Raw genomic sequence first — 25,983 nt, forward strand, 5'->3', positions numbered from 1 at the left:
TAAAAAACACATTTCAAAACCTAGCTATTTGAGGAAATAATAACATATTTGTTCTGTTTTTAAAGTGGCTAATTGAATCTCAGTTAATGACAAACTATTTTTTTCAAGCCTTGTTATACAGGCAATAGATTTTTCTAACAGCTACCAGCAGCAATTTAGACAGCAACCTGATGTCATCCTCAACTAAAAGAATAATGCAGGTTCAGAACCTAATCTGAAGCAAGCTGTTTAGAAGAAATGTAGAACGAATTACCGAAAATTACAGCATTGGTTTCCAGAGTTAGTGACTATCCCACTGAGAGAAAGGGATTTTGATATTTAATGTCACATCTACTCAGTTGCTGTTTTTCGGAAGCGTGTGAAGACTGGCACGGTAATATATACTCTCCAGGCTTTGCAAACAGCTATTTAAAAATATAACAGAGACATGGGAATTTCTATGATCATATAGCTAGAAAAATATATTCTGCAGCTGCTCTTCCCCCTCCACCACACACATAACCCTTAAAGCTGAGGATGGAGAATAGAAATACCAGTAAAGGCTGTCAAAGGTGTGACTGTCACCAGATGCCTATGAGAAGAATGCTTAGATGTTATGAACAGAAGCATTATAATAATAGAGTGAAGTGTGTGCATGTAGCCATGTAAGATGGATGATTAACTGCACGTTATGAAGGAAGTCAACGTTCCAAAGCAAATAATTGCATGGAGTATTTTGGACAGGTGAAAAAATACTACAAAAAGAGGTGCTTGGTTAAATCTCAGGATTTGGCCATTCCCTGCCATAAACCCAAAGACTGCTATCTTCCACTAGTTATCTTGCAATATCTTAAGTTTTAATTTCATGACACATTTAAATTGTTGCAGATGGTTATGTTCCCTGTGTAGAAATCTGTTACAGCTGCATCCACATTAGTAAACTAACCATGCCTGGGAATATTCCGAGGCACTGAGGCCAGCTGGCACGGAATGCCCGGTGTCTGTGCTAGCAAACTGCCCTGGCTGCCAGACAAACTGCACATTGGGAATCATCTCTGGACTTTGTAACCACCAAGCCATGCCCAGGAGTTATTCAGAGAGAACATTAGAGCCCTGAGCAAGAGTGCTAATTGAAACAAGCCAAAATCTGGCCAGGGAATAACCTGTCAGTTTGCTTGCACAGGTCATCATGGTCCGGTGACACAGAGTGTCTGAACATGCTTGGATTTCCCAGTGTGGAAGTGGATGGACTGTGAATGTCAGGGCTGCTAGAGCCTTGAACTCCAAAACCTTCTCCAGCTGAACTTAGGATGTTTCTGTCATCGTGTTCAGCTGCTGCTTCCAAGAGTCTGTTCTGTTCTGTGACATCCAGCCACGCCCTTCAAGTAATTCAAATAGCCGTGAAGCAGAAGGGACCTGGCCTCAGTCCCAAAACCAGCACTAGGTTTCTTTGCTTATCAGCTGATCCATGCCAGCCTCTCTCACATAGAGAGGCTGTGACTTGTCTCTTCCAAACAACTCTGCACACCTTTTGCTCTCCCTAGTCAGCAAAGTAATTACCTATAAAAGCTGCTGTTCAAGATCTTTCAGTTCTGGCTCTGTCTCGCAGAGCAAGAAAAGATGTTTCTAGGTCATCTGCTGTCATAGTTTCTGGATTTCATATAGTACTTCAGGTTACTGGGCTCCTCATATCAGTGGTTTAGGATCCACTGTAAATTACCTTTCAGAATAATCCTTTTGACTTACCAGGTTTGAGGGTGTTGATTTCAGACACCACCCCTCTGCGTCAGTGCCAGATATTAATTCTGCTAACTCCTAAGTGCTTATTTATTAGCAGGGGACTTTTTGGACTGGTTTTCTCAGTGCATCAAATCAATTAATGCAAAGTGGTCAGCTATTTGGGGAGGTCCACTTGAAGAACCTGTGGCAGAGAATAGTACTGTAGAATCAGTGGGGCAGAGATCTTAATCAGGACATCTGTGAGGCACTTCTTCTACTGACTGTCTAGAAAGAGTAAGCACTTAGTTTCAGAGACCTGCTTTATTAAGGAAATGTTAGGTGTCAAAAAAAGAAAAAAAAAGAGGAATTTCCTTCCCATAATGCTTTTAATAATATCTCTTAAGATAAAATAATAAAAACTCTAACCTGTTGGAGCCAGAAGTAGTAAATACACATTAGCAATATTGTATCTCAAAATAACAGTGATTTTAAGACTTGCAGCTGAAGATTAGAAATACCAAGGTTCAAGAAAACAACCGTCTTGCAAAATTCTTTACCCAGCTGCAGCACTTTCAACCTCTGTCCTCCCAGTTACAGAATGGTGATTTTATATGTCACAAATTAAATTCCACAAACATTTGTCCACTATGATTCATGAACATACTGGGGCAGGAGAGCATGAAATAAAATCCTTTCAGAACTAGCCTTCCTAAAATTTGGCAGTACTCTGCCACAGTGCAGAGGAGTATACCTATTACTCAAGTGTTCATGACTTGCATGTTGGATGAGCTGCTTTATCATGTAGATGGAAATGCTTCTGTGGGCTAAGGAGATTAAATATCTTTCTGAATTGTGCTTGAACTGTGCTCCTCTAATAAGGCAGGGTTCACTGAATCATTCAACAGAAATCAGAATACTTTCCAGAGCATTCTCTGGACTCCTTTTTTTCCCCCCAGCAACAAAAGGGAAGACACACAAATACCCTTGCTGCACACTGGTAGGCTTATAAAGCCTCTCTGCAGGGACACATAATAGCTTATGTAGCCTTAGGAAGAAGAAAAGGGAAAAACAAAATTAAAATACTGGAAAATAAGATTGCCCAGGCCTTGCCAGAAAACCGACTAAATAAAACTGTTGAAAAACAAAACATAACCCCTTTAGAACTGGCAAATAGGATGTTGTATTTGATGGCCAAGTGACTGAGTACTTTATACAGTCCAATAACAAACAATTCTTACAATGAAGGCAGGATGGTACTGGAGTCTTATATAGGAGAGAAGCCAGCTCTAAAGGAATTTCCCACTTAGCATGTTAACCAATGAAGCAGTCCTTTAAAGACTTACGTTCTCATCATTGTCCATTATCACAGTTAAAAATGTTCCCTAACTTCTGAGCCTCATGATTAACTTCATTAATTTTCTAGCCAACATATGCAAAATCGACAGTTTTCCAGACATCTGAAGAAATAAGGGTTTACATTACAGTCACAGCTGTGCAGTGGCAAAAATTACCCTGATCTGAATTATTTCTTCATCACTAATGTGAAAGATCTGGCTTGAAAATTAAATAGTGGCTGTACAGGAGTAGTGGGTTCAAAACCCCGACCAGCCCTCACATCTCAGCTTGGCACAAAAGTGCACAGGAGAAGAGGCACATTCCCCAGGCATCACCCAGAAGAGCTCAGAGCTACTGATACAGGCAGAGAGGAGTTTGCTTTTACGGTTGAATTGTTTCTGTAAAATTAGACTGAATTATTGGTAAAATAATACACAGAGATCGATGGAGTTCAGTAATTGCTTGGCCAATATTTGCATTTGAAGACATGTCAAGTGTTGAAAATTTGCCTGGTATTCTTAGTATCAATAATTAAAATGCTTTACTAGTAGACCAAAAGAAAAATTAGTATTCTCTTTTGATGGATTTCTTTTTCAGTAAAACATGGCTTATCAAGGCAAAAATGGATCTCAGGTTTTTAGGCTTTGAAGAAAGACTTCTTCTCCTTGATATAGGAAAGAATGGGTTTTTGTCATTACTTTAAAAAAAGGAAAAGTTAACACATCAGATATATCAACAATGAACTAGACTGTATGAATTCTTGCAAGTATAAGAGAGATGCTAACTCTGCTCCAAGTTTCTACTTACTGCATGGAAATGAAAATTGCTTTCTGGACAAAACAAGCAATCCAGGGTACTTGGTTTTGGTTATTGTTGTTGTTTTAAAAAATGCAGGAAGGGGAGTGAGAAAAAAAAAAATCCCAGTAAACTTTTAAAGTGTACTATCTTCCACTCCATGGCAGATTGATCTCTGGACCTCAGAGACATTTTTCAGTAGAATAAACATTTATGCAAAATCAAAATAATATATTATTTACAGGTAGATAATGATAAACTCTTCTTCCTCAAAACCTTTTCTAAGCAAAATCAGGGTCTCAGCCTGTGTTAAAAACATCTCTTTAGAAAATAATTGGTCTATAAAATAGATCAAAATCCCGATGCTGCCTTTGTCTTGTTCTGTTATGTCAGTAGTCCTTTTGCCACTTTTTCAGACAGCATGAGGTAAGCAGCCAAACTACAGACAGTTACTGTAAGTTGCCCCAGACTGTCTCCGTTATGGTGATGCCACCTTTAGGTATGTAGTGCAAAATGTAGACAGCAAGTGTATGTGTTTTAGGTAAAACTTCTCTGAATAAACCAAATTATTATGACTGGTATAATTTAAATGTGTGTTAGCATTTAACACACAGAGTGTGTTACAGAATACACAGAGTATTCTGTGTACAGAAAGAATTGAAAAGAAAAAATTACTTCTTAAAGGTTTGTAATGCCCTGATCCGTTCAGCGGCTATAGGGAAAGGTGGTTGGATCTGCAGTGCTCAGGAGAAACAACAAAATTCTCAGGAGGTTCAAAACAACTTCTTGCAAAATTTGGAACATTTCAATAGAATAAGCCCCGCCCCTAGGTGAGCTTCTGCTAATTTCAGCACCAGTCTCACACCTGGGTTTTACACAGAGCCAGAACGTTCCCAGCGGCCCCATGCAGTCAGGCACTCGCGGTACAGCACAGGCCAGCGGCTCTTGTTCCTCCAGTCTCCTGCAAGGCTGTACTGTTGTCTCAAAGAAAACAGAATTACAGGCTTTTACACTGTTTGCTGGGTCAACATGAGGAGATTTCAACTTATTTGCATAATTGCTTTATAGATCCGGAGACTCAACGGCCAGGATATGGAATCTCAATGAAAACAGCAACAGCGGTTCCACTCAACTAGTCTTGAGGCACTGCATAAGAGAAGGAGGACATGATGTCCCTAGCAATAAGGATGTGACTTCATTGGACTGGAATGTAAGCCAACTTCTCAGACTGTGCATGGTTTTTAACTGTCTAAATTTAATTCCAAGGCAATTACAGCTGCTGCTCCTATCTTTCATATCTGAGGTGACCAGAAGCTCTGTCCTAACCTACTGACCTCTTGTTTCAAATACTCATAATAGGCTGAACTTATATGCTGTAATTTTCCAGGACTGTTGCCATCTTCAAGCTTAACAATGATATATTTATATCTCTATTTTAGGAGCATGGGTAAAAATAAACTTAGCTAGCTTTAAGAACAAAGATTAAACAAGCAATCTATGTAATACTGAAGTGTCATTAATAGTGTATTTGCATCTCATAGTTACTTTATTTTGGCATGTAAGGAGATAAAAGCACCAGTGAAGCTTTTTCTGAGGTTGGACTCTTCAGATCCTCTCAATTGAATTATGCTGTGCACAGCAAAATGTGTTCACATCATTTTCTTTGTCTTGATAGGAGCATGTGTAGTTATTCTGTCCTTACCTATCTGCCTTCCGGATGAAACTGTCTTGCCTGATCCCTTTTTTACTTTCAACCTTCTGTCTTAGATAATGTGCTTCTGCACAGAGAATACTGAAATGAGCAGAGGGAACACATACTCTTGAGAATCCCCAGTGTCTGGGCAGTGTCTGTGGGCAGCTCTAAGGCTGCTTCATGTCTCGTTTTTGCTAAAAGAACTTAGAAGACCCTGCAGGAACCTTAATTACTTAGAGATAATTTTCATTCTGTCTGTTTTGCTGATATTAGTACAGACAGAGTGATCACATTAGTCTTGTTTTCGTAGGAAAACAGATTAATTAAGTACCAGAAAGGATTTTCAGCAGTTATGTGCAGTCTCACTTGCTGGCCAGAGACCAAGTTTCGATTAATCTTTACTGCAGTATTGCCCTTCAGGTGAGCTAGGTGCTTCACAAAGTAAAAGATAAGGCCACTGCACAAGTCACCTGTCCCCATGTATTTTATATTTGCACAATGGAAGAAGTTGGTGAATGGCACAGAAAGTAGAGGTAGGTCGAGGAAGCAAATGAAACTCAAGCTTATGTTCATTACTTGCTACCTGTGGATATTAGAGTGAAGAAAAACAGTTATGAAAAAAGATGAATTGAGGTGTAAGAAAACAGAAATTGAAAGAGGAAAACATGCAATGAGTGGAGAACAGTTAGGAGAAAATTTGTCCAAAACATAGAGCATCTAGTATTTCCTGTAGTAATTCTTTACCTTACAGACTTCATTGGTACTTCACTTGCATTGTGCTAATACCTAAGGTAGGGAAATGTTCCTAATTCAAATACTTCAAGTGCTTCCAACTTCAAGTTTCCCAAAGGATGTGAATTACCACCAACAAATTTGGATAAACTATACATCTAAATTCCTGAGTTGTTTTTTTTTTTTTTTTCTCTTTTTGCCCTTTATCACCTTTCTTCTCATCAGTGTTCCAGGGAAGTGTAGATCACAGTGAGCTTCACTCAGGTTATGATATTTTTGCCCCCTACATTATTATATATTTGAGTTAAATCCACAACTGCTCTGAGTCAGTGTTTTTGGAGGGTTGGAGTGGGCATATGTTTTAAAGGATTATTTCATGCCTTTTCCTGATTTTCTATTCATCAAGCTAGAAATGCCATCTGCCTTTATTGTTTATTTAGAACCACAATATTAATCATATTTCCCTGTGAAATAGTCACACTGTAATTTAATTAGTTCTTCTCTGATTTATGTGATTTATGTCATATAAAGGTTATAAGAAAGGTTATTTCTGGAGGTCATTTTCAGACCATGGCCTTTGATACCATGGATAGGATTTGTCTCCTGCAGGTTTAACCATCTAAGTTAGTCCTCTAGATTCCCCTTAAGTCAGCAGAAACAGAGACACATGCCCTCATATTGGGTTGGGCATAATCTAAAGCAAAGGAGCTCATGAACTACACTTCAGAGTTGTAGTTACATGATGCTGTTAGGTATTGAGGGAGACTAGATGGCACTCTTAAACTAACTCCTACTTCTGCATGTCTGGAGATAAATGGGATGAATCTCTCTCTTAATCCAGGTTCTGCAATGTTGAAAGATTTAATATGCTCCTTCAACAGTGTCCATCACACCAGACAGCAGAGTCAAGTTCTGTTTTAATTATTCTCATTCCAGCCCAATCACACCAGCATCAATGGCTGCACAGGAGATTTCCTTCTGTGAAGGGTTCCTTCCAGAATACATGTAACTTCCTGATTAGTTTAATGGGATTTTTTCCTCCTAATTGGGACTCATTAATCCAACTTTTCTCAGGCTGTCCATCATGGCACTGTGCCCTTGAGCACATGTGGGAGTCTGTGTTCAGACAAGTAGAAAGCAATTCCTTGGTAGATAACATTTGAGGTGTTGACCCTGAGAGTATGTGGCTTAGGGCCTTCTTTCAAGTAGAGGTGCCTGAGTTTCACTGAACTGGGATTTAGTCTGGGTTTAGGTCATCTGTTGGTGTTTTAAAGGTCTTTTATGTCTAAGAAGTAGTATCTGTTTGTTAACTGGAAGAAGCCCATAGAATTTGTTATATCTTGTTTTCTTTTTCTAATCTTCTTGATTAAGTGGCTCATATCTGGTGGTATAGCCCAGTATTTCACTGTATGTTAGAGGATTTTATTGCCTCTGTGCTGCCTGAAGTAATAACCTTTAGTTCAAAACATAGCATAATCTGTCTCAATGATTGGACTCACAGTTCCCATAAGTGACAATTAGCAAACCTTAAAAAAGAAGGAAAAAAGTTGGTTGAAACAGATTTTATCACAAGACAAAATCCACCTTTGCCATTTGTATATATTCCAACAGAGTGATGGAACACTATTGGCTACAGGCTCATATGATGGTTTTGCAAGAATATGGACAGAAGATGGTAAGTCAAACATTTATTGTTCTTAAGCATCAAACAGCAGTGAGCTGTAATTTGACCAATTTGTAAAGAAATTGTAATAATAACTTGTTCTTTATTCTAGGTAACCTTGCAAGCACCTTAGGTCAACATAAAGGTCCAATATTTGCCCTGAAATGGAACAAAAAGGGGAATTATATTTTAAGTGCTGGCGTTGATAAAGTGAGTTCTAAAAATACATTATTCTAACATATAAGTATGCTGATGAGTGAGCTTGTGCTGCTAAAATTTCTTAAGATTATTTTCTTCTTGTCCAGGCATCCTGGAGAGTTTACATTTATTTTAGTGCATGTTGATTGCATTTTTGAGGCTGCATAAATGTATACTATTTTCATGGAAAATACTTAACTTTAAAAAAAGAAGAAGTGTAAAATTGCATCTTAAATGTGTCTCTGTTAAGGAAGGAACAGCTTCCAGTACGTATATTTGTAGTTTTATCAGCTAACTATTTACAGGATGATCTTAAAGATACCACACCTTTTAGCTCATCCAATTGTTGAAACACTTTTATTTAAATAAAATAAATATGGCTTCCTCTGGAAATATGCAAAAAAAATATGGTTCTGAACTGAAAATCAAGCGAAACATAGTAGTTACAGCTGAGGGCACATTAGAGATTAAAATGAACAGATGACTGGTGATCCATTAAAACTTAAACTGGAAAGTATACAGCATTCATCTTGCCTAACTTTCAGTGTCTAAAAATTGGATGCATGTGTCATCCTTGGCTTCCTTTATAAAATTCAGAAAGAAAAATGGCACTTCCAAGGGATGGGCTGTATGGCCTGTGTTCCAGTGAGATGCACTGACAGTGCTTCTCTCCAACAGCTGGCAGAGGCAATCTGGCTGAGGTTTGTACATTTGTAAGCTCAGTGAATCCCTATATTTTCATATCCTTGTTAAAGTGGAAACTTAAGTCTTATTCCCTTTAATACTGGCTTATGTTCAGCTACGCTGGTCCCTCAGTGGTAATTCCGTTACTCTGGCAAACTTACGTTCTCAGTAAAAGCAGCATTTCTTTAGGTGATCCATTATCAGCAAGATGATGCATCCTTAATTTATTTTCTGGAGGTATATACTTCCAGTAAATTGACAGTTCACTCAGAAGGTGGTATTGAGCTTTACAGGGGCCACGCTCACGTGTGCTGTGAGTATGGATTAAACCTGTAATAAGCCAATTACACTTGAGCCTGTCCCTCAGTGGCAAGAATTACTGCGTACTCTCCTGAAAGAAAAATATTTCACTTTTTGGTTTAATTGTTACAAATGGGGTTCTACCCTTTTGGAAAGGGAAAAAGTGTTCTTTAAAGATCGTAACTGAAACATTTTTTCAATATGCTTATTAATAATGTATAGTGTTGTCTTCTAGTGCTATTCAGAGAGAGTATGCCCATTCTTCATACATTGCTTCTTCTGTACGCATGATACTTCTTTATCTGCACTTAGATTATTATTCTGTAATACCTGGAAGTGATTTCTGATTTTCCCACTGTTCAGCACACAAGGCTCTCTGTAGTCAATAATTTTATCAGTTCATCATTTAGAATTGCTACTTAGTGAGGGTGCTTTTTGTTTTGGTTTTTTTTTCTCTGAGCTGAATAGTCACTAATCTTTTTTTCCACCCTTTCTTTGGATGCAGACAACAATAATTTGGGATGCTCACACGGGAGAAGCTAAACAGCAATTTCCTTTCCATTCAGGTACTTTTTGCATAACTCTTGTTAGGAAAATGAAATGCGGTTTTAATTCTGTCACTGTACTTTATCCATATCTGCCAGAGAAAAGTTTCAATCAAGTTTTTTTGTGCTTTAGCTATCCTGAGTGTCATGGCTTGTGAGTTTATTCTGATTTCAGAAAGACACACATCTGTGAGAATCAGCTTTGAAAGTCAAACTGATTTTAGGAGAGGGTTCTTAGACCAGCTGTGTCTACCTAGCTGAGCAGTCCTGTTTTTATCTATGTGTTTGTATAGTACCAGGTGGTGATTCATGAGGAGAGCTTTCAGTGGAGGTGTCTGGAATCTTTTCCATTCTCTCTGCTCCTGTTTCAATGAAGCTGATTTGAGACAGAAGCAGGCAGATCTCTCATGCACCTTGCATTCACCACTGCACTCACAAAGATCCTCAGAATTTCTTAGCTTTTAATTTTACCTTGAAGTTCTTCAATATTTACTTTCTCTGATTATTGGAAATCAGTTGCCAGCCTTGAGTTTCAAATCCTTGCTGCACCAAAACACTACTTGAATGGTTACTTGTAGATCTGTTTCAAAAAGACAGGAGATGTCACTGCTAAGTAATCTTGAGTAACAGTCATTGACATAATCTGAAATTCACCTGAGACCAGACTTGTAAGATGATGGCTGAATTCATGATCTGAAGTGGATACATTGTCATAGTGACGAATTTTAAGGGGTATAGTAAAACCATGAGAACACTCTGGATTCTGATGCTAGAGGTGTTCATCTTCCTAGTTTGCTGTAACTAATCCATTTTTAAATACAAGCTTTTTAAACACCATTCTTAATGGTGTTTAAAAACATATTTTGATACTAATTCTAAACATTATTTTGCACTTGCTTTTCCAGTCAAACTGTTCTTATTCTCACATTTACACTGATGTGATTAATATGCAGTAACAACCTAAATGGTTCTTCAACAGTAGAGAAAAAGTATGTCCATGGACACAGCAAATCCATACTCTGCATTTTTGTCTCTCGTCTCCTCATTTATTAATGCAGCTGTCACTTTAGAGGAGTTGGTGTCTGCTCACAAATTTCCTCAATGTGGCATTTATTCATCTACCGTAAGTGTTTCATAACAGCAAACTGTGCACATTGAGTGATTTGGTTAATAAGGCTCTTAGTCCTCTGATCCCTAACTAGTAATCTACATAGTTGTGGATTCAGAACTTGGTTTGCCCCTTCAGAATCACGTTCACTGACATGTAAGCTGTCTTAGCAGTGCTGTGCATCAAGGACAAATCACCCCATCCCCTTTTTAGCAAGTTGAAAACTCAGCTATATCTACCAGTGCAATATGTCCATGTGCATTAAAAGATTTTTTTTAAAAAGTGTCTTACTGCATATGCTGTTTGTTTTTGGAATATGAGACACAACTGAAGTGTAGATGTGGAGAAGCTAATATTTTAAATTTATTTTTCACTATTTCATATGTTTTCAGAGGGAAGTAAAGCAGTTGTTAAGAAAATTTTTGATAGGAGAAAGCATATATCCTACAAAACCTTATTAAAGTCAGCCAGACTCTCTACTCACTTTGTTCTCACAAGTCTAAAGCTGCAAAGACCTCACCTTGTCCTCTTTGCATCACCAGGACAAACTAACAGCAAATTCCTTTCCATATCTGGAAGCTGAAAATCTTGTCTACACTAGGATTAAAGGTGGCATTTTAACAATTAAAAGTCTAGTCTAGGCATGGTTCACTTCCTTTAACACGTACTTCTTTGAAGTCTGGAGGTAGTTGGTCTGGGAATAACATAATGCTTTTTTTACTCTCTGCTTCTTTACAACAATTGGTTTAGTTTACACCACATGGACAAAACTGTCATCTTAAAATACATAAGGAAAAGTCCTTTGTCTGGGTCTTGAAGGCCTCCATGTCATGGATGTTCCCATGTAATTTTTAAGGCTTTTTGGTCAAAATATGTAACTATACAGATAAGTATCTTTTAGGGTTTCATATTTTTTTTGCAAAATTATGAATCATCATAGGGCATTTGATCAAAATACAGAATCGCAAAAGTTATTTCTTTAAAGAGCAGCTAAATTAGCCAATTTTGATATCTCCTGATCGATACAGGCTGATGTCTATGCTTGCAGGAACAAGTTGTTAAACTGAGACCAAAAGAGTTTTGTACAACCCAGTTTTAACCATCTAGTTGTCCTGTCTGGTAGTGGCAGGGCGAGGGTTGAATGGATTCAAACTGAAAGACAGAAGGTTTACATTAGATATCAGGAAGAAATTCTTTACTGTGAGGGTGGTGAGGCACTAGACCAGGCTGCCCAGAGAAGCCCAAGTTGGATGGAGCTCTGAGTAATCTGGTCTAGTAAAAGTGTCCCTGACCGTGGCAGGGGGCTGGAACTAAGATTCCTTCCAATTTAACCCATTCTGTGATTCTGTGATCTAAGTGCTCTGAATCACAGTTAATTTTGTTCTGAAAAATCATAAATTGTTGGATAATTAATGTAACACTATTATTTGGGGGCTTTATTTTAGCTGCATTTTTAAAGGATTTGTTGCTGCTTTTATTATGATATTATATTCTAATTGTTTTTATGCAATTGGCTAGTATCCTGTGGTTTTGGGATTACTTTGGCAATTTGATTATTTGCATCAAGAACCATGTTTGGTTGATTTTTTTCAAACCTTTTTATATAGTTACTTATCCAGTAAACATAGGATTGAGCACACCAATAAATGTATCAGTATTAATTATCAGCACTTTATGATTCAAATTACTCTGCAGTGTAAATCCACAGCTTTAGGTGCCAAGAGCTCTCTGAAAATTGTTTTTTGACTCATATATATCATACTAGATATTAGCCCTGAGAGCATATTGGTATTAATGATGATTTTTTTTTGTTTGTTTTGAAATGTAAAGCTTGTAGTACAAAAAGAAAGACAAATGGGCAGTTAAAGAAAGATCTTCTATGGTTTCCTTATCCTCATGCATGTTTGTTGGAAAATTCAAAAGTAGTCTGCCTTCCTTACATGAATTTCCTTTATATTTAGGCAAGGTAGTAATTCCTGACCTGTCATACAGAATTATTGAGTTTTTTCATTAATACTGAAAAAAAAAAAAATAAGCCTATCTATGAAACCATGTCAGCCCTTCATTCTCATTTAGAGAGCTACCTCATGATTCAGACGGTATCAGATATGGATCTGTTTCGTTTTTCAGTTAATAAAAGTTAAAATAGCAAAAACATATTTAAATGTAAGAGGCTTGTCAGAACAGATATCTTTTCACCTCTGTATTACCAAGGTATTTTTTCTAAACACTTTTGAGTAAGGAATTTCTTGGTCTCATTTTAATGATAAATTTGCATTGTTATCTGTGCCAGGAAGAGATTCAATTTTGTTTCCTATATGCTGGTATCATTCTAGCACAATTGCTTCTCACAAGAGTGTGCTGAGAATGAAGATTTCTGTATTTTAGCAAGTCTTATGTCATCCTCTGGAGGGCAGCTAAACTCTATCCTGAGGGAAAAAGCCCAAGCAGCATAGAAACCACAAGCAAGCTGTTTGTCAGGAGTTCCCTCCTGCTCCTGCTTGCACTCTGCAGTGACATGCTGGAAGAGTCATTTGGGGAATTTTTCCCATTCTTTTTGTATTCTGTGTGTGTGTATGTGTGGCACACGGGCACTACTTAGATGCTCTCTGTGCCCAGAGTTTTGTTAGTTCAGTGCTAGTTAATGCCAAACCCTCTACTGAAACTCTTCCTCTCATTTCAGATGAGGCTGATCAATGTACCTGCCTAAAACCAGTCCCCAAGCAAATTAAACTGAATTTTAGTATTATTAATCCACGTGTCTGCGCAGAATGATTGGTTTGTATCAAAGGTTGCATAAAGCTCTAGTGCAAAGGGACACAGCCACCTGCTCCTGCACCTTCCCATGTGCTGTGTCTGGCATTCACAGGAACATGCTTGTCTAACCCAGAGGAAATTATCCATGTTTTTTTCTGGATTAGTTTTCTTCCAGTTTCTTCACTGAACTGGTTTACAGATGAATGCTAGACATAACCCATGATGTGTGTAGCTGGGAGCAAAGAAGGGGGAGGTAGTGTTTTGCCCCCTCTTAATGTAACTTAGCCTAAAAGATTCTCACAAGTAAATGCCGTGCAAAGTATCCAGATTATCCACTGGACCAGAAAAAATAATTTGTGCCCTTCAGACAGTCCCTATCAGCCCTGTAACAGGCAGCAGGTGACAGACCAAGAACTAGCCTGTAGTCTGTTTCATCCAGGTAGGTAATGGGAGGAAGGTGATTTGGGATAGCTGTTTCTTTGTCATGATCCCTGATATTCCTTCTGGTTGTATTCACAGCTCCTGCTCTGGATGTAGACTGGCAGAACAACACTACTTTTGCCTCCTGCAGTACTGACATGTGCATCCATGTATGCAGACTTGGCTGTGATCGTCCCGTTAAAACCTTTCAAGGACACACAGTAAGTCTGAGAAGTCCGAAATGTTAGTGATAAAGTCAGCGCAGCATGTTACAATGATGGCAGGTGATGTGTTTGCAGGGTATGTTCTGGCAGCAAAGCTGTTACACCCCATTGTTCCCCTGAAAGCGTGTTCCTTGAGGGTGAGTGGGAAGGGATAGAATGTTCTAAATGACCATAGGAGGCAACAAGTCCAGCTTGAACAGTGAGAGTGCTTCTGTGTAGCATGAGCTGCAGACTAAGGACATTCACCAGTAAGATTCTGTTTTCTGCTGGCTTAATTTCCTTTACTAAATGAGAACTATGAATAAGGAGCGAACAGTTTACTTCCAGCCATTGTTCAGTTTCAGAATCAATTTAATTTAATAAGATATAATAAAGATGTATTTCCCTACTCTTTTCTTGGTGGTATTTAATGACTGTCAAAGGTTACTTTTTCTAGGTTTCATTTGTGAGAAAAACTGCAATCATTTACTGACCCATAATTTGGATGTTAGCTTCCAGAACTATGCATTTGGAGACCTTTATCTTAGTCTGTGGTTGAACTGATGTTTTATGGCAGGTTGTAAATTTCTAACAATAGACTGATGCTTTTTATGATTATATGAAATGCACCATTTTGTACGTGATCCAAATTTTCACTTCAAATATATCTATGCTTGCTTTTAATTATTACTGAAACTTGTAAAATGTATAAAGCAAAATTTAAATATTTTCCAGGATTGTTTTCACTGAGAGAATGGATCAATTTATATTTTTAAGAAAACAGTCCTTACCTTTCTATAAAACTTTTTTTTCTCTACCTGTAGCTGTGGAAGAGCATGGCAAACTTACTCATTACCAAGGGGTTACACTAGGCTTAGTTAATTAGAAAGTGCTAGAAAGACTGATAGAGAAAGCATCCTAAACTGTTTAATATTCCATCATGGAATTCATTTACACATAAACCTCTCTTTAGAGAGACCAGCATTGTTGTAGAGCTACAATATGAAGAATTATCAAGTCCACAAAACTTCACACCCCACCAGTATCGGTATTTTCTGTTGAAAACTTGTATCACCAGGTCTCCAGAGCATCAATGAAGGAAATACCCCAGTTAAAAGAAGCTAATGCTGTATCATCAGTCTGTCTGGGTTTGTTTAAATCCTACTATATGACAAAAGGATAGAAACAACTTTGTGCCAGAACACACATCAGAAGATTGTTTATGTGTATTGTTCACAAGCACAGGATGGTTCTCCTCTAAAATGCCACTTAAATAGCATGTTGGGGAGGCAGCACTGCTTTTGTTCCCCCCTAAAAGCATTCAGCCCTGCAATTTGTGGGTGAACTTGTTCCATGCATAAACCTTGAGTGCCCTCTGCTGAGTGCCCAGTACGATGCAGTAACTGGAACGTGTGCTTAATAAAATCACTCTTTGATTTCAGAACGAGGTGAATGCAATCAAGTGGGACCCCTCTGGCATGCTACTAGCATCTTGCTCCGATGACATGACATTAAAGGTAAAAAAATTTCCATTTCTGTTGTTCAAAAAGTAAGGACAAAAAATGATATCTCATTTTCAGTTTCCTCCAGAATGATGGTACTGTATCACTTCAAACTGCACGAACAGAAGTTTCTATTTTGTCCCATATCTCTTGAGGCAAATCTGAAAGATTGAAGACAGGGAAGCAAACACTGGGGAAATTGAGGCATCCTATCCAAATAAGTGTTATGTGACCGATGTGACACTGTCACAAAAAAGTCATAGTTTAAGTATAGATCATAAAGAAGTTCAGCAGCCCAAAACCCTTTCTCATTTTTCTTTTCCAGCCACATCAAATGAAGGCTGTGAGTGTAGGAGTAGTTGTATGTTGTTATAGCAAAGCCCTCCTGCTGGACTGTTGATTTATGCTGGTTCCTTGAAGAAAGCAAATATCCCAGGAAGGATTTGGTTTTATGGTTAGAATTGTGCCCGCAATAGTTTCCTTGCAGTATGGTTGTGTTAATTAAGACTCAGATCTCTTTGCGCTGCTGATTAACACAGGTGAAGTTTGGGATATTTCTAGCATGAAACTGAGACAGCAGAGCAGGAGAATTTGAAGATGAGAGCTAAGAGAATGTCAGCATTATGAATATTCCTCTTCATTGGTAGACTGACTTCTGCTCTGTCTTTGCCACATCCCCACTGAGGTTTTCAGCATTCTGGATTCCAGGTGTGTTATTGCAGGCTAGAGACAGAGCTGGAAATTTACGGAAACTGGGCAAAAGGGAGCACCTTGCCTGTCATGCTGCCACAAAGCAGTATTGCATAACTCTTCTTGCTCTGCTCAAACATCCTGACCCAGTGGTAGCACATCTTTTTGGTTCCAGCTGCCTGGTGTGCTTTAAAAACCACCATGGTTCAGTGTTGTTGTTACCAGTTCAAATTCCTGACCACTGAATTTGGCACAAGAGCCAGTGGTTTGCTATCCCTGGCCTCACCTGTTTATAAAAAACCTTCAGTGACGGAGATGGGAAATGCAGCAAATTAAGGCAATTATTCTTCTTCCTTTTCCTTTGTAAATCAGTCCTCTCCAACTTTTTTCTTCTCTATTTTTGGAATTCATGAGCTATTCCTATAACTTCTTGGAACATGCTGCCTGTCAGCCATAGAACGTGGCTGAGCTTTGTGTAGCATTTCCAGAAGCAGTCTCAGGTACACTGATGGGAATTCAGCATAAGAGCACATCATTCTCATGGTACAGACTTACAACAACTGAGTTAAATCATTGCTACATTTTTGCCATCTCTCTGGAACTGACTGACTAAATTTGAGTTATTTTCCCTGCTGTGAAGTCCTTCATCTTACTTTCTCAGTTAGCTGAAGAGAGGAGGTACTAAATTACCTGTCATCTCTGTTGAGCATATTCTTCATCTTACCCTGAAGTATTTGAACATGTAACACTGCAGAAGCAGCTGACTGTCTTCCATCTTCTGTACTGGTAAAATCATGAGGGAGACAAATGGAGTTCAGGGGGAAAAGGAAAATTTTACTAGCATAAGAGAAAATTGCTGTGTTCCAAGCAGTTGCTGCAATTTTCTTCTCATTCTTTAAAATGACTGCTGTTGCAATGTGTAAATAAAATTCAGGTTAAACATCTTCAAATAGATAAACTTCTGCGTGAAAATAGTTACAGGCTCTTGGAAGTACAGCAGTTCTTTAGTTCTAGTATTGGATAAATACTGTTAAATGTGTGACCCCTTCCCCTATTGGAGTTATTTTAATGTATGTGCCAAATTGCTGCATTAATAAATTATGTGTATTCAGATGAGTCGAGATCTCAAATAAACAAATGGTAAGAATAACATAGAATTGAAATAATTCAGCTGAGAAGAGATTAATGATGTTGCCATTTTCCCCCTTCATTATTTCTCTGACTCAGATATGGAGTATGAAGCAAGATACCTGTGTACATGACCTTCAGGCTCACAGCAAAGAGATTTACACTATCAAATGGAGCCCTACAGGACCAGGCACCAGCAACCCAAACTCCAACATCATGTTAGCAAGGTAAAAAATACACCTCTTTTTCTTGCCTGCCAAGGAGAAGGATTGTCTTTCTGACATGTAACCCTACTGTCACTTTGCCATCAGTCTTCCTGCAGACAATTCCACTAAAAAGTATCAGGCTGTTAGGAGTGAAGATCTTGAGGCAGGTGCTCTCAAGATTCAGGCAGCTGGAATGGTTTCTAACTGGGGTCATGTAACTCACCTGGATGGTTAGAGAAGATTTTGGTAGCCTTCTTAGTTAATAGAGAAAAGCTTGGATAGTCTTTGAAGTTCCACTTGAGAGTCTGTCCAAAATTGTTCGAGCTTAGGAAATACATTTACTTGTAGAGTGCCAGTTGCTGGTAGTACTGTGCATTTATCAGGTCAGCTCATGGAGTATGCAGTGTAGGGAGAAGTTACATTGAAAATGGTTTCATTTACTCCTTAATCTGGGAGTGGACGTGGAAGAACTTCACTTTCTTGGAGTTAATCATTTTATTATTATTTTTAATGCAAATTATTTCCTTTGCCTTTTTCCAAGCCTACAGTTTGGGAATTAAATGGAATGTAGCAAAAAGTATCACTGAAACAAAGTGAAAAAGAACCACAGTGCTAGAGAATTATAAAATGCTAATTCATTAAACATGGTGAAACCATTAGGAGTAAGATCTCTCTGGACCCATTTATGCTATTAATGACAATATATATTTGACCTTACTGAATAACAAGAGATAGAATCTCAAAAGTGGGTAGCTTGGCTTTCTTAGGGCTATGTATAGCACACCTAGAGATAGGCCTTAAGGGTCCTCATACAAGAATTCAGTTCTATAGCTGTAGTTCTTTAGATAAAACCATACAGGCTGTGGTACATTTTAGCTTTTCTGTTTAAACACTATGTTTTGCTTGGCCAAGGGATAAAAAAAAAAGCTGTGGTATTCTCTTACAACATATACAGTATCACAGTGCAAATTGATTAACACCCAAATCATTATATTCTTGTGTTTGAATGCTTCTTGCAGTGCTTCGTTTGATTCCACAGTTCGGCTGTGGGACGTTGACCGAGGAGTCTGCATCCATACGTTAACAAAGCATCAAGAGCCTGTCTACAGTGTAGCTTTTAGTCCTGATGGAAAGTACCTAGCCAGCGGGTCCTTTGACAAATGTGTCCATATATGGAATACTCAGGTACTGCTTTGCCTCATTTGGAGCACATCTGGTTTAGATGACACATTAATAGCAAAAGCTTAAATGAAGAATGTGTGTAGCTGGGTCACGCGTGACCGGCCTGCCAGGTTGAACCTGATTGTGTTGGCCAGCACAAATCCATGGCACTTGAGTCACTCAGGTGCAGTGAGGTGACTGCCCAGAACAGTTCTGCTTGGTCTGCTTTGTATGCCAAAACAAGTAGCATGCATGAAAACAGGTAGCTTGTTTTGGGTCACCAGCTTTTTGAAGCAAAGGTGTAGATCAGAAGTACAGGATACTTTTATTTAGTTACAAACTGAGTTCAGCTTTGAATCTGATGCTCCTGGCTTAGGTTTTGTGATGAGGAGATACAGGTACAAAGATGTACAGGCAGGGTACTGGTGATATTCTCTAGAAAAGTGGGACATCATAGTTCCACAGATGTAATTCTGGATACTGGTGCCTCACAACCTGAATTAGCAACCAGCTTTAGAGACGACCACATCAACCTAACTCCCCAGGCCTTTCCTGTTACAGAGTTGACAAAAACAGATGTATTGAGGGTCCTACTGTTTCTGGAGGAGCCTGTTGCTCTTCATTACAAAAACCCGTTTCCTAATTGTTTCCTAACCCATTTCCCTCACGATATGGAGGTGGCCATAGCTGGGTGATCTGAATAGCTCGCCCTTTTAACGTAGTGCCACATGACAGAGAAAAAGAAAGGGAACTTCTGTATCCAATGTCCACATGCTGTTTTGCTTTGTAGAGTGGAAGTCTAGTACATAGCTACAGAGGCACCGGGGGCATCTTTGAAGTCTGCTGGAATGCTAGAGGAGACAAAGTGGGAGCAAGCGCATCAGACGGATCGGTAAGGATCATCAAACATTGCAGAGGTTGGGTGGAGATTTCTTTTCTGGGGAGCATCAACAAAAAACAGGGTGCTATATTTGCCTCCAGGGGACAGAGCTGAAGGCAGAGGCAGCTCAAGACACAAATAAGTATCTCTGTGTAGTGCATTAAAAATGCTCCTGCTTTGAAAGGTTTTGAATACTAGGAGGGGGCGTTCCTGTCGGAAATGAAGAATGCTTGTGGAAGAGGTGAATACTGCTGAAGACAAGAATGACTTTTAAATTTTTGACAAGAACAACAGTAATGTTGTTTCTGTCATTATCTGTCAGTTTTAATGAAGAGCAGATCACAGCAGTCAACTCTGTAGCAAACAGTTATCCTGCGGCTTTCAGAGTTTGATTCCACAGAAGAATATTCTTATTCCCTTGAACAGGAATAACTAAAACAGGAAATTTTCAGCATGATACCCAAAGATTTTGTAATGTAAAGGAGAAATACTGCCATGGAGATACTGATTATTCCTTACTATTTTTTGCTGTTAATGTCACTCTAAAAAAAATCAATTGTAGTGTGATCAGCTTGTGCAGGACACACATGGCTGGCTGGCATAACTACTTTGGAACAGTATTTTTCAACTGGTTTTAACAAAGGGGACACCTATGACATGATTCAGTTGTTTGAGCTTAGTTGTGCCATCTCAGACAGTGCCATGCCTGGCTCCCAACAGCTGCTCCAAATGGGCACATATCCACTGTCATGCCTGCCAAGCCTTCATCTGTTTTGGATATATTTCAAAACTGGAAGTGGACATTTGGGCAACTGAATAGATCCCATAATCTTATGGCATGTGCCACCAAAATGTTTGTTTGTAAACCAGTGAAAGCCCAGCTAAATGTTAAATGTGTGGGTTTCACTTGGGCTTTCTGCCATGTCAGTTTGTTCCTGTACTTGTGTGCCTGTAAACCAGTACTTGAGAGAGGCTGATTTGAAGGTGGGGCTGGTCCTCCTGTGTACAGAGTGCATAAATGGGATTTCCACATCACCTTCACAAATGGTTCTTAACACGGGCTCTTCTCTCTGCAGGTTTGTGTTCTAGATCTGCGGAAGTAAAAGTGAAATTTTCTAGAAGAAATTTCAAAATGGACCAGCAGTGAATGTGTGGGGAGAAGCACTCTTCAAAACTATTCTTAACAGCTCCAGAACTGTACAAACTTGAACAAAGTTAGAGTGTACCGTGAAACCGACTCTCCCTGACCACAGGTGACTTGTATTTTGTCCGTAACCTTCATCAAGGAGTAAAAACTTTGTCACTTCAGAGGGGGAGGGAATGTTTTCCACCTGGAACATTCAGCCTTGGAAGCATGAAGCCACCAGCTAGGCATTGCACTGTTTGGTTTGCGTCTGAGAACTTGCTCTGATGGCTGGGGAAAAAAAAAGCTGTGCCAAAAAAATTAATAAAAAGGAAAAAAAAGGAAAAAAAAGAAAAAAAAAAAAAAGAAAAATGCTGTGATAAACCAAAAGGGAAAAAAAAATCCTCCTCCATGCGGTGTTGTATTTTTTCCTTCCAATTTGGACACTACAGTTGCTCTCCCAAAGGACGTTCAAAGACCAGTTTGTACTGATGAAATGCTCAACTTTGTAATCACAACACTTTCTATTTTCTAGACTACTTTTTTTGTTCAGTGGTTTTTCTATCAGCTGGAATATTACAGCCTGGAGGATCCCAGGCTTAGGATGAAACTTTGTTTTCCTTTTATTTCTCCCTTCCACTCCCAACATTTCCTTCCTTTTTTTTCTCCTCTTTCTTTTTGCCCCCTCTTTTTTTTTTCTTTTCCCTCTATGCCCATAGATGCAGCCAGGTGGACATGACAATGAAAATTTTTGACAGACTGCTTCTCCTCTCTTCTATATCTTCCTTTTTCTTTCTTTCTCTCTATTTGAAAGAAAAAAAAATCCTCCATGCTTCAGATCTTAGCGTCTCAAGGGCACTTTCAGCAAATTGTGTAATAAGTGCTTTATATAAGAATGCAGTGCTGGGGAAGATTTTTACAGGAGAAAGATGACTTTTAACAGAAAGAACCCAGTGTATTTTTGGAAAAAAAATATTTTTTATGTTAAACAGTTTTAAAAGCCTAAAATGGCCACAAAATGTAAACCAGTTGTGTAATTCAAGCAAAGAGAATGACACAGAGTCCAGGGAACATGAAAGGCGCAGTATCCTTTTTCTCTCTTCTCTCAGAAAGTGCTGTAAGAAAAAACGGTGTTTGAACCAAGGAATACCAGTCCTTTACTAAAGTCCTTTTCCAGCAGCCAGCCATTTACTCAGTCTCATTCCATTTTTTATGGCTGTTTGATGATGTAAACCTATTCAAAGAGATTCAGAAGCCTGAGACTATAAATATAGCCTTCATTTTCTCTAGTCTATATTTTTGTTTGTTTTCAGTAACCAGGAGAAATTGCTTGTGTATCTTCTTTCCTCTGGTTCAGATTTTGACAGAATGTGGGTTTGGTTGCCGGTGGCCTTGCTGAGCAGTGCTGTCTTCCACTATTCATTATTCCAGTCAGTCAGTGAGGTTTTACCCCTGGGACCAGGTGAACTGAAATATATTGACTGCATCTGTCACTGTTGAAGAACGGACTCTCGCCAAGCTCCCGTCCATCCGTGGACCACACACCCCAAGAAGGCTCTGCCGTTGCAGCAGGTGGTGCTGCTGGCACCATGTGTGTGCTGCTCTGCAAAGCCCTGGGTCTGCACTTGGAGGCTCACTCTCTGACCAGACAGGTTTAGCCTCGAGGGTGCCCTCAGGGTGGTGCTCAGAAGACAATGAATTCATTGGGTGATGACATCATACGTAAATTCTATCTCAGCTTGTGGGGGGTGAAACGATCAGAACGACGATGGAGAGTTCCAAAGCACCACCTTTCCCCTTTGGACAGGATTTCCTTACTGCAGCCGTGACACCTGCACAGATGCCAGCTGAAGACTGCATTACTCTAATTGAGGAAATGACAAATGCAAAGAAGGACACATAGGCAGAGTTTACTGAAAGTGCAGTAAACTATAAGGCAGCCTTGGGGTGGTGTCAGACACAACTTAGATCCTCAGAACTGGCTGAGTCACGCAGGTGTCCTCTCTACGGCCCAGGCTAGGATCTGTAGGAGTCTAAACAGGCCACAAATCTCTTAACAGATGTAGAACCTTCCTGCCCAAAGCTGCTGTAACCCAGCATCTTCCCCTTGGTTTGACCACAGCTGCTGAAAGGTGTGAATTGGTCTGAGCAAGTCCAGAACCCTTGGGCTGAACTGGTGTTGCGAAACCTGCGGAGCTCCAGGGCACCATTGTGGAATCTGAACACCATCTTTTCTCTGGAGGTTTCTTCCTTGTATGCTTGCAATACGGAGGGGAATCTTGTCCTAATGGAACTAGCCACTGCCAGCTTCAGCTGCATTTCTTAAAGATACACCTTTGCAAAGGAGAAAAGAATGGAAAGGAGTAACTGCTACAAGTGTTAGTCCTGAGATGAAAACAGTTTTGCGGGATTTTGGTTACTAGTGATAGTTAGGCTTGTTTGTAATTTATCTCAAGTAACTGGATGCCAGGCAGTATCAAGGATTATTTTTGGTGTTAAATGCTTTTAATGTGTTGGTTTTCGTTTCTTGCACCAAGAGCATGGCTGTAGATCACCATGTGGCAGTTTTGCACTCTTATAACCACAAGTACCTGCTAATTTAAGGTCACTACTTTTTTTAAAAAAGGACTTGCTCAAAGAGTCTTGAACTTGAATACAAAGGCGTGGTTTTATGAAGCACGGTTTGGACAATGATTTGATTGAAGTCATTGCTTGTAAACGGTTAAATTCCTGCGCTGCTTTTTGGTGGCAGTTCTGAGAATAACAAGCCGAAGTTGCCGGTCTGTGGGAGGGCAGCTCTGATGGGGCTCTGGCTTTGCCTCTGTCCCTTGAGTGACACCTGAATAGGCCAGACCTCAGGATTTGAAGAGATTAATTTGCTCAACGCTGCATGACTGGCTGGCTCCACCACCCGTGATTCATAGTTGTTCCCAGGATAGCTACTGTAGATAACAGGGCAATGTCCGTGATGCCTTTTCCTTTTTTCCATTTTTTTAATTTGTCAGAACACCACTTTCCTTGCTACATGGAGGTAACAAGCCAAGAGAAACAAAATTTGAATATCAATTGGTTTGCAAAGCTCATGTGTGAGAGAGGCTGCTGCTCCAGAAAGTTTTCTATATGGACCATCAGAATTAAAAGCAGTGCATATGAGGAGCTAAGAAAATTCACTTTTCTTGCCTTCCACAAAATCCTGAAGACTGGAAACTCCTGGAAGACGCTGTAGTAGATAGTTTTCAGCTGAAATGAGAGCTGTTAAGAAGGCAGGAGGTGTAGTTGCAAAGGTGAATCTTAACCTAAGGACGTGGTTTGGGGAGAGAGAGGCTTTTCCAGGCTGTCGTTCAAGGTGGATGTCTCAGCCTGGACCTGCAGCACTGTGCTCCTGGGAGCTCTCCCTCCCCTCCAGCAGCGGAGCATTCCCAGGCTGGCAGAGCCCCTCGTGAGTCCCCTGCAACTGAACTGCACGAAGCAACAGCCCAGGGGACTTCATAAGATTTCTTCCTAGAATTTTGTTTATAGTTCTTTGTAACAGAAGAGAAAATGGAAAAGCCAAAGTGACCAAACAGGATTGTGAAACCATCCAGAGACTCGCTGGATTTTTATTATTGCTGGCTGTCTGGAACTGGCCTGGAAGTGAAAATAACCCAGTTTCTGAAAAACCACTATACTCTGTGGGTTAGAAGGATACTGAATCTTTTATGTAGAAAACACTGGGTCCCTTATGGGGCAATAAAGGGCCCAACTTACAGGGTTATACACACATTAACCCCATGCTACATCTTAGAAATTTCCTTTTAATTTGTTAAAAAAAAAAAAAAAAAGAAAAAATAGCTAATTTTAGAGCCAAGTGAAGTGCACTTTGTCAAATGTAAGGGTCTGCTTTGTTTTTGGGTTTCTTTTTCTTTTTCCCTTTTTAATTTTTCCTCCTTTTTTTTTCCTCTTACTGCCTTTTTAAAAGATGTGGTTCTTTGTCAATTGCAGAAATGTTCTTTCAGCCACTCACTGAAATTCTGAATTCTGGCTTCTGCAGTTTTTATTGTCTGTGTCAGACTTGCAGCCAGACTTGGTTCTCATTTAAGCATTTCCCAGGTTCTGTTGAAACAACATCAACTCTTATTTTGTTTCTCCCCCACCCACACTTTCTTCAAATTCACCTTGTGTATTGTAGCTCATTTGTTTTAAGGAGAGAATCAACAGATCATATTCAGTGTCTTGAATAAATTGCTATATTTTGATATTAGAGAATTCTGTGCGTGTTGTTCCTTATTCTTTTCTGGCTGTTTTGCATCCTGCGTATGAGAGCCGGGGTTGAGTGACTGAAATTGTGACACAGCTTAAGTTGTGGTGTGCTGTCACTGGCCTGTGGGTGTTAAAAGACCTTGACCATGGGTCCATGGGATTTTGTAGTATAAAGGGCATATTTGCCTCTAATTTTCTTTACTTTATTACAGATTATCTCAAACACCACACAACTCATCATTAACAAGTGCACCTATAATAAAGAAAGCAAATATATATATATATATGTATGTATGTAGGTAGGTAGGTAGGTATATACATATAGCTATTACAGGGTAGTGTCTGCAGAATTGGTGCAACAAGTCAATACAGCAGCAATAAATTTATAGCAACAATCAAATACAGCAGCACCTAATAGTAGTAGCAATTAAGAGTGTGTGTATATATATATATATATATATATTACAGGTTACAACTGAGTTGTTACTACTGAGGCAGACTTGGCAGTAATACAACAGCAGATACACTGGGGATAGGTTAGTTACATGCGTAGATGAGGCACCAAGCTGTAGATCTCAGAAGGGGCCCAGCCATCCCAGAGATGGGAGGATAAAACAGACCAGCCCCAGGCTTGGACTGAGTGAGGGATCAGTAGAGCACCAGGCTTGAGATACAATCCATGTCAAAGAGTTTGGAGTCAGCAAGGTTTCCCCAACAATGGTCCAAGGTCTTGCAGACCTGTGTAGGGAAGGGGCAAGGATGTGCAGTGCAGGAAGAGAGAGAGAAGCTTATTTGGACAGAAAATCATTTCTCTGTCATAGAGGCCTAAAAGGGTACAGGACACCACCACTTTGAGCAGCCAATGAATGCAGTTAATTTCTGGTTTTCACCTGGGACACTCAACAGATTATGATTTCAGTTCT

General features: G+C 39.4%; 1 protein-coding gene across 1 annotated transcript in view; it reads left to right on the forward strand.

Annotated features, from left to right (window-relative positions):
* Nucleotides 1–25,061, forward strand: part of TBL1X (transducin beta like 1 X-linked) — a 139,602-nt gene extending 114,541 nt beyond the window's left edge. Inside the window, exons 7-16 of the mRNA XM_040055295.2 lie at nucleotides 4,897–5,038; nucleotides 7,865–7,928; nucleotides 8,029–8,126; nucleotides 9,604–9,664; nucleotides 14,028–14,149; nucleotides 15,574–15,648; nucleotides 17,551–17,678; nucleotides 18,677–18,842; nucleotides 19,609–19,710; nucleotides 20,775–25,061. Of these exons, the coding sequence (XP_039911229.1) occupies nucleotides 4,897–5,038; nucleotides 7,865–7,928; nucleotides 8,029–8,126; nucleotides 9,604–9,664; nucleotides 14,028–14,149; nucleotides 15,574–15,648; nucleotides 17,551–17,678; nucleotides 18,677–18,842; nucleotides 19,609–19,710; nucleotides 20,775–20,801 (985 nt within the window). The 3' untranslated portion in view covers nucleotides 20,802–25,061. The remainder of the gene's footprint in view (nucleotides 1–4,896; nucleotides 5,039–7,864; nucleotides 7,929–8,028; nucleotides 8,127–9,603; nucleotides 9,665–14,027; nucleotides 14,150–15,573; nucleotides 15,649–17,550; nucleotides 17,679–18,676; nucleotides 18,843–19,608; nucleotides 19,711–20,774) is intronic.
* The last annotated feature ends 922 nt before the right edge of the window (nucleotides 25,062–25,983 follow it).

This window comes from Hirundo rustica, chromosome 2 (assembly GCF_015227805.2).
Source record: "Hirundo rustica isolate bHirRus1 chromosome 2, bHirRus1.pri.v3, whole genome shotgun sequence".
NCBI lineage: Eukaryota > Metazoa > Chordata > Aves > Passeriformes > Hirundinidae > Hirundo > Hirundo rustica.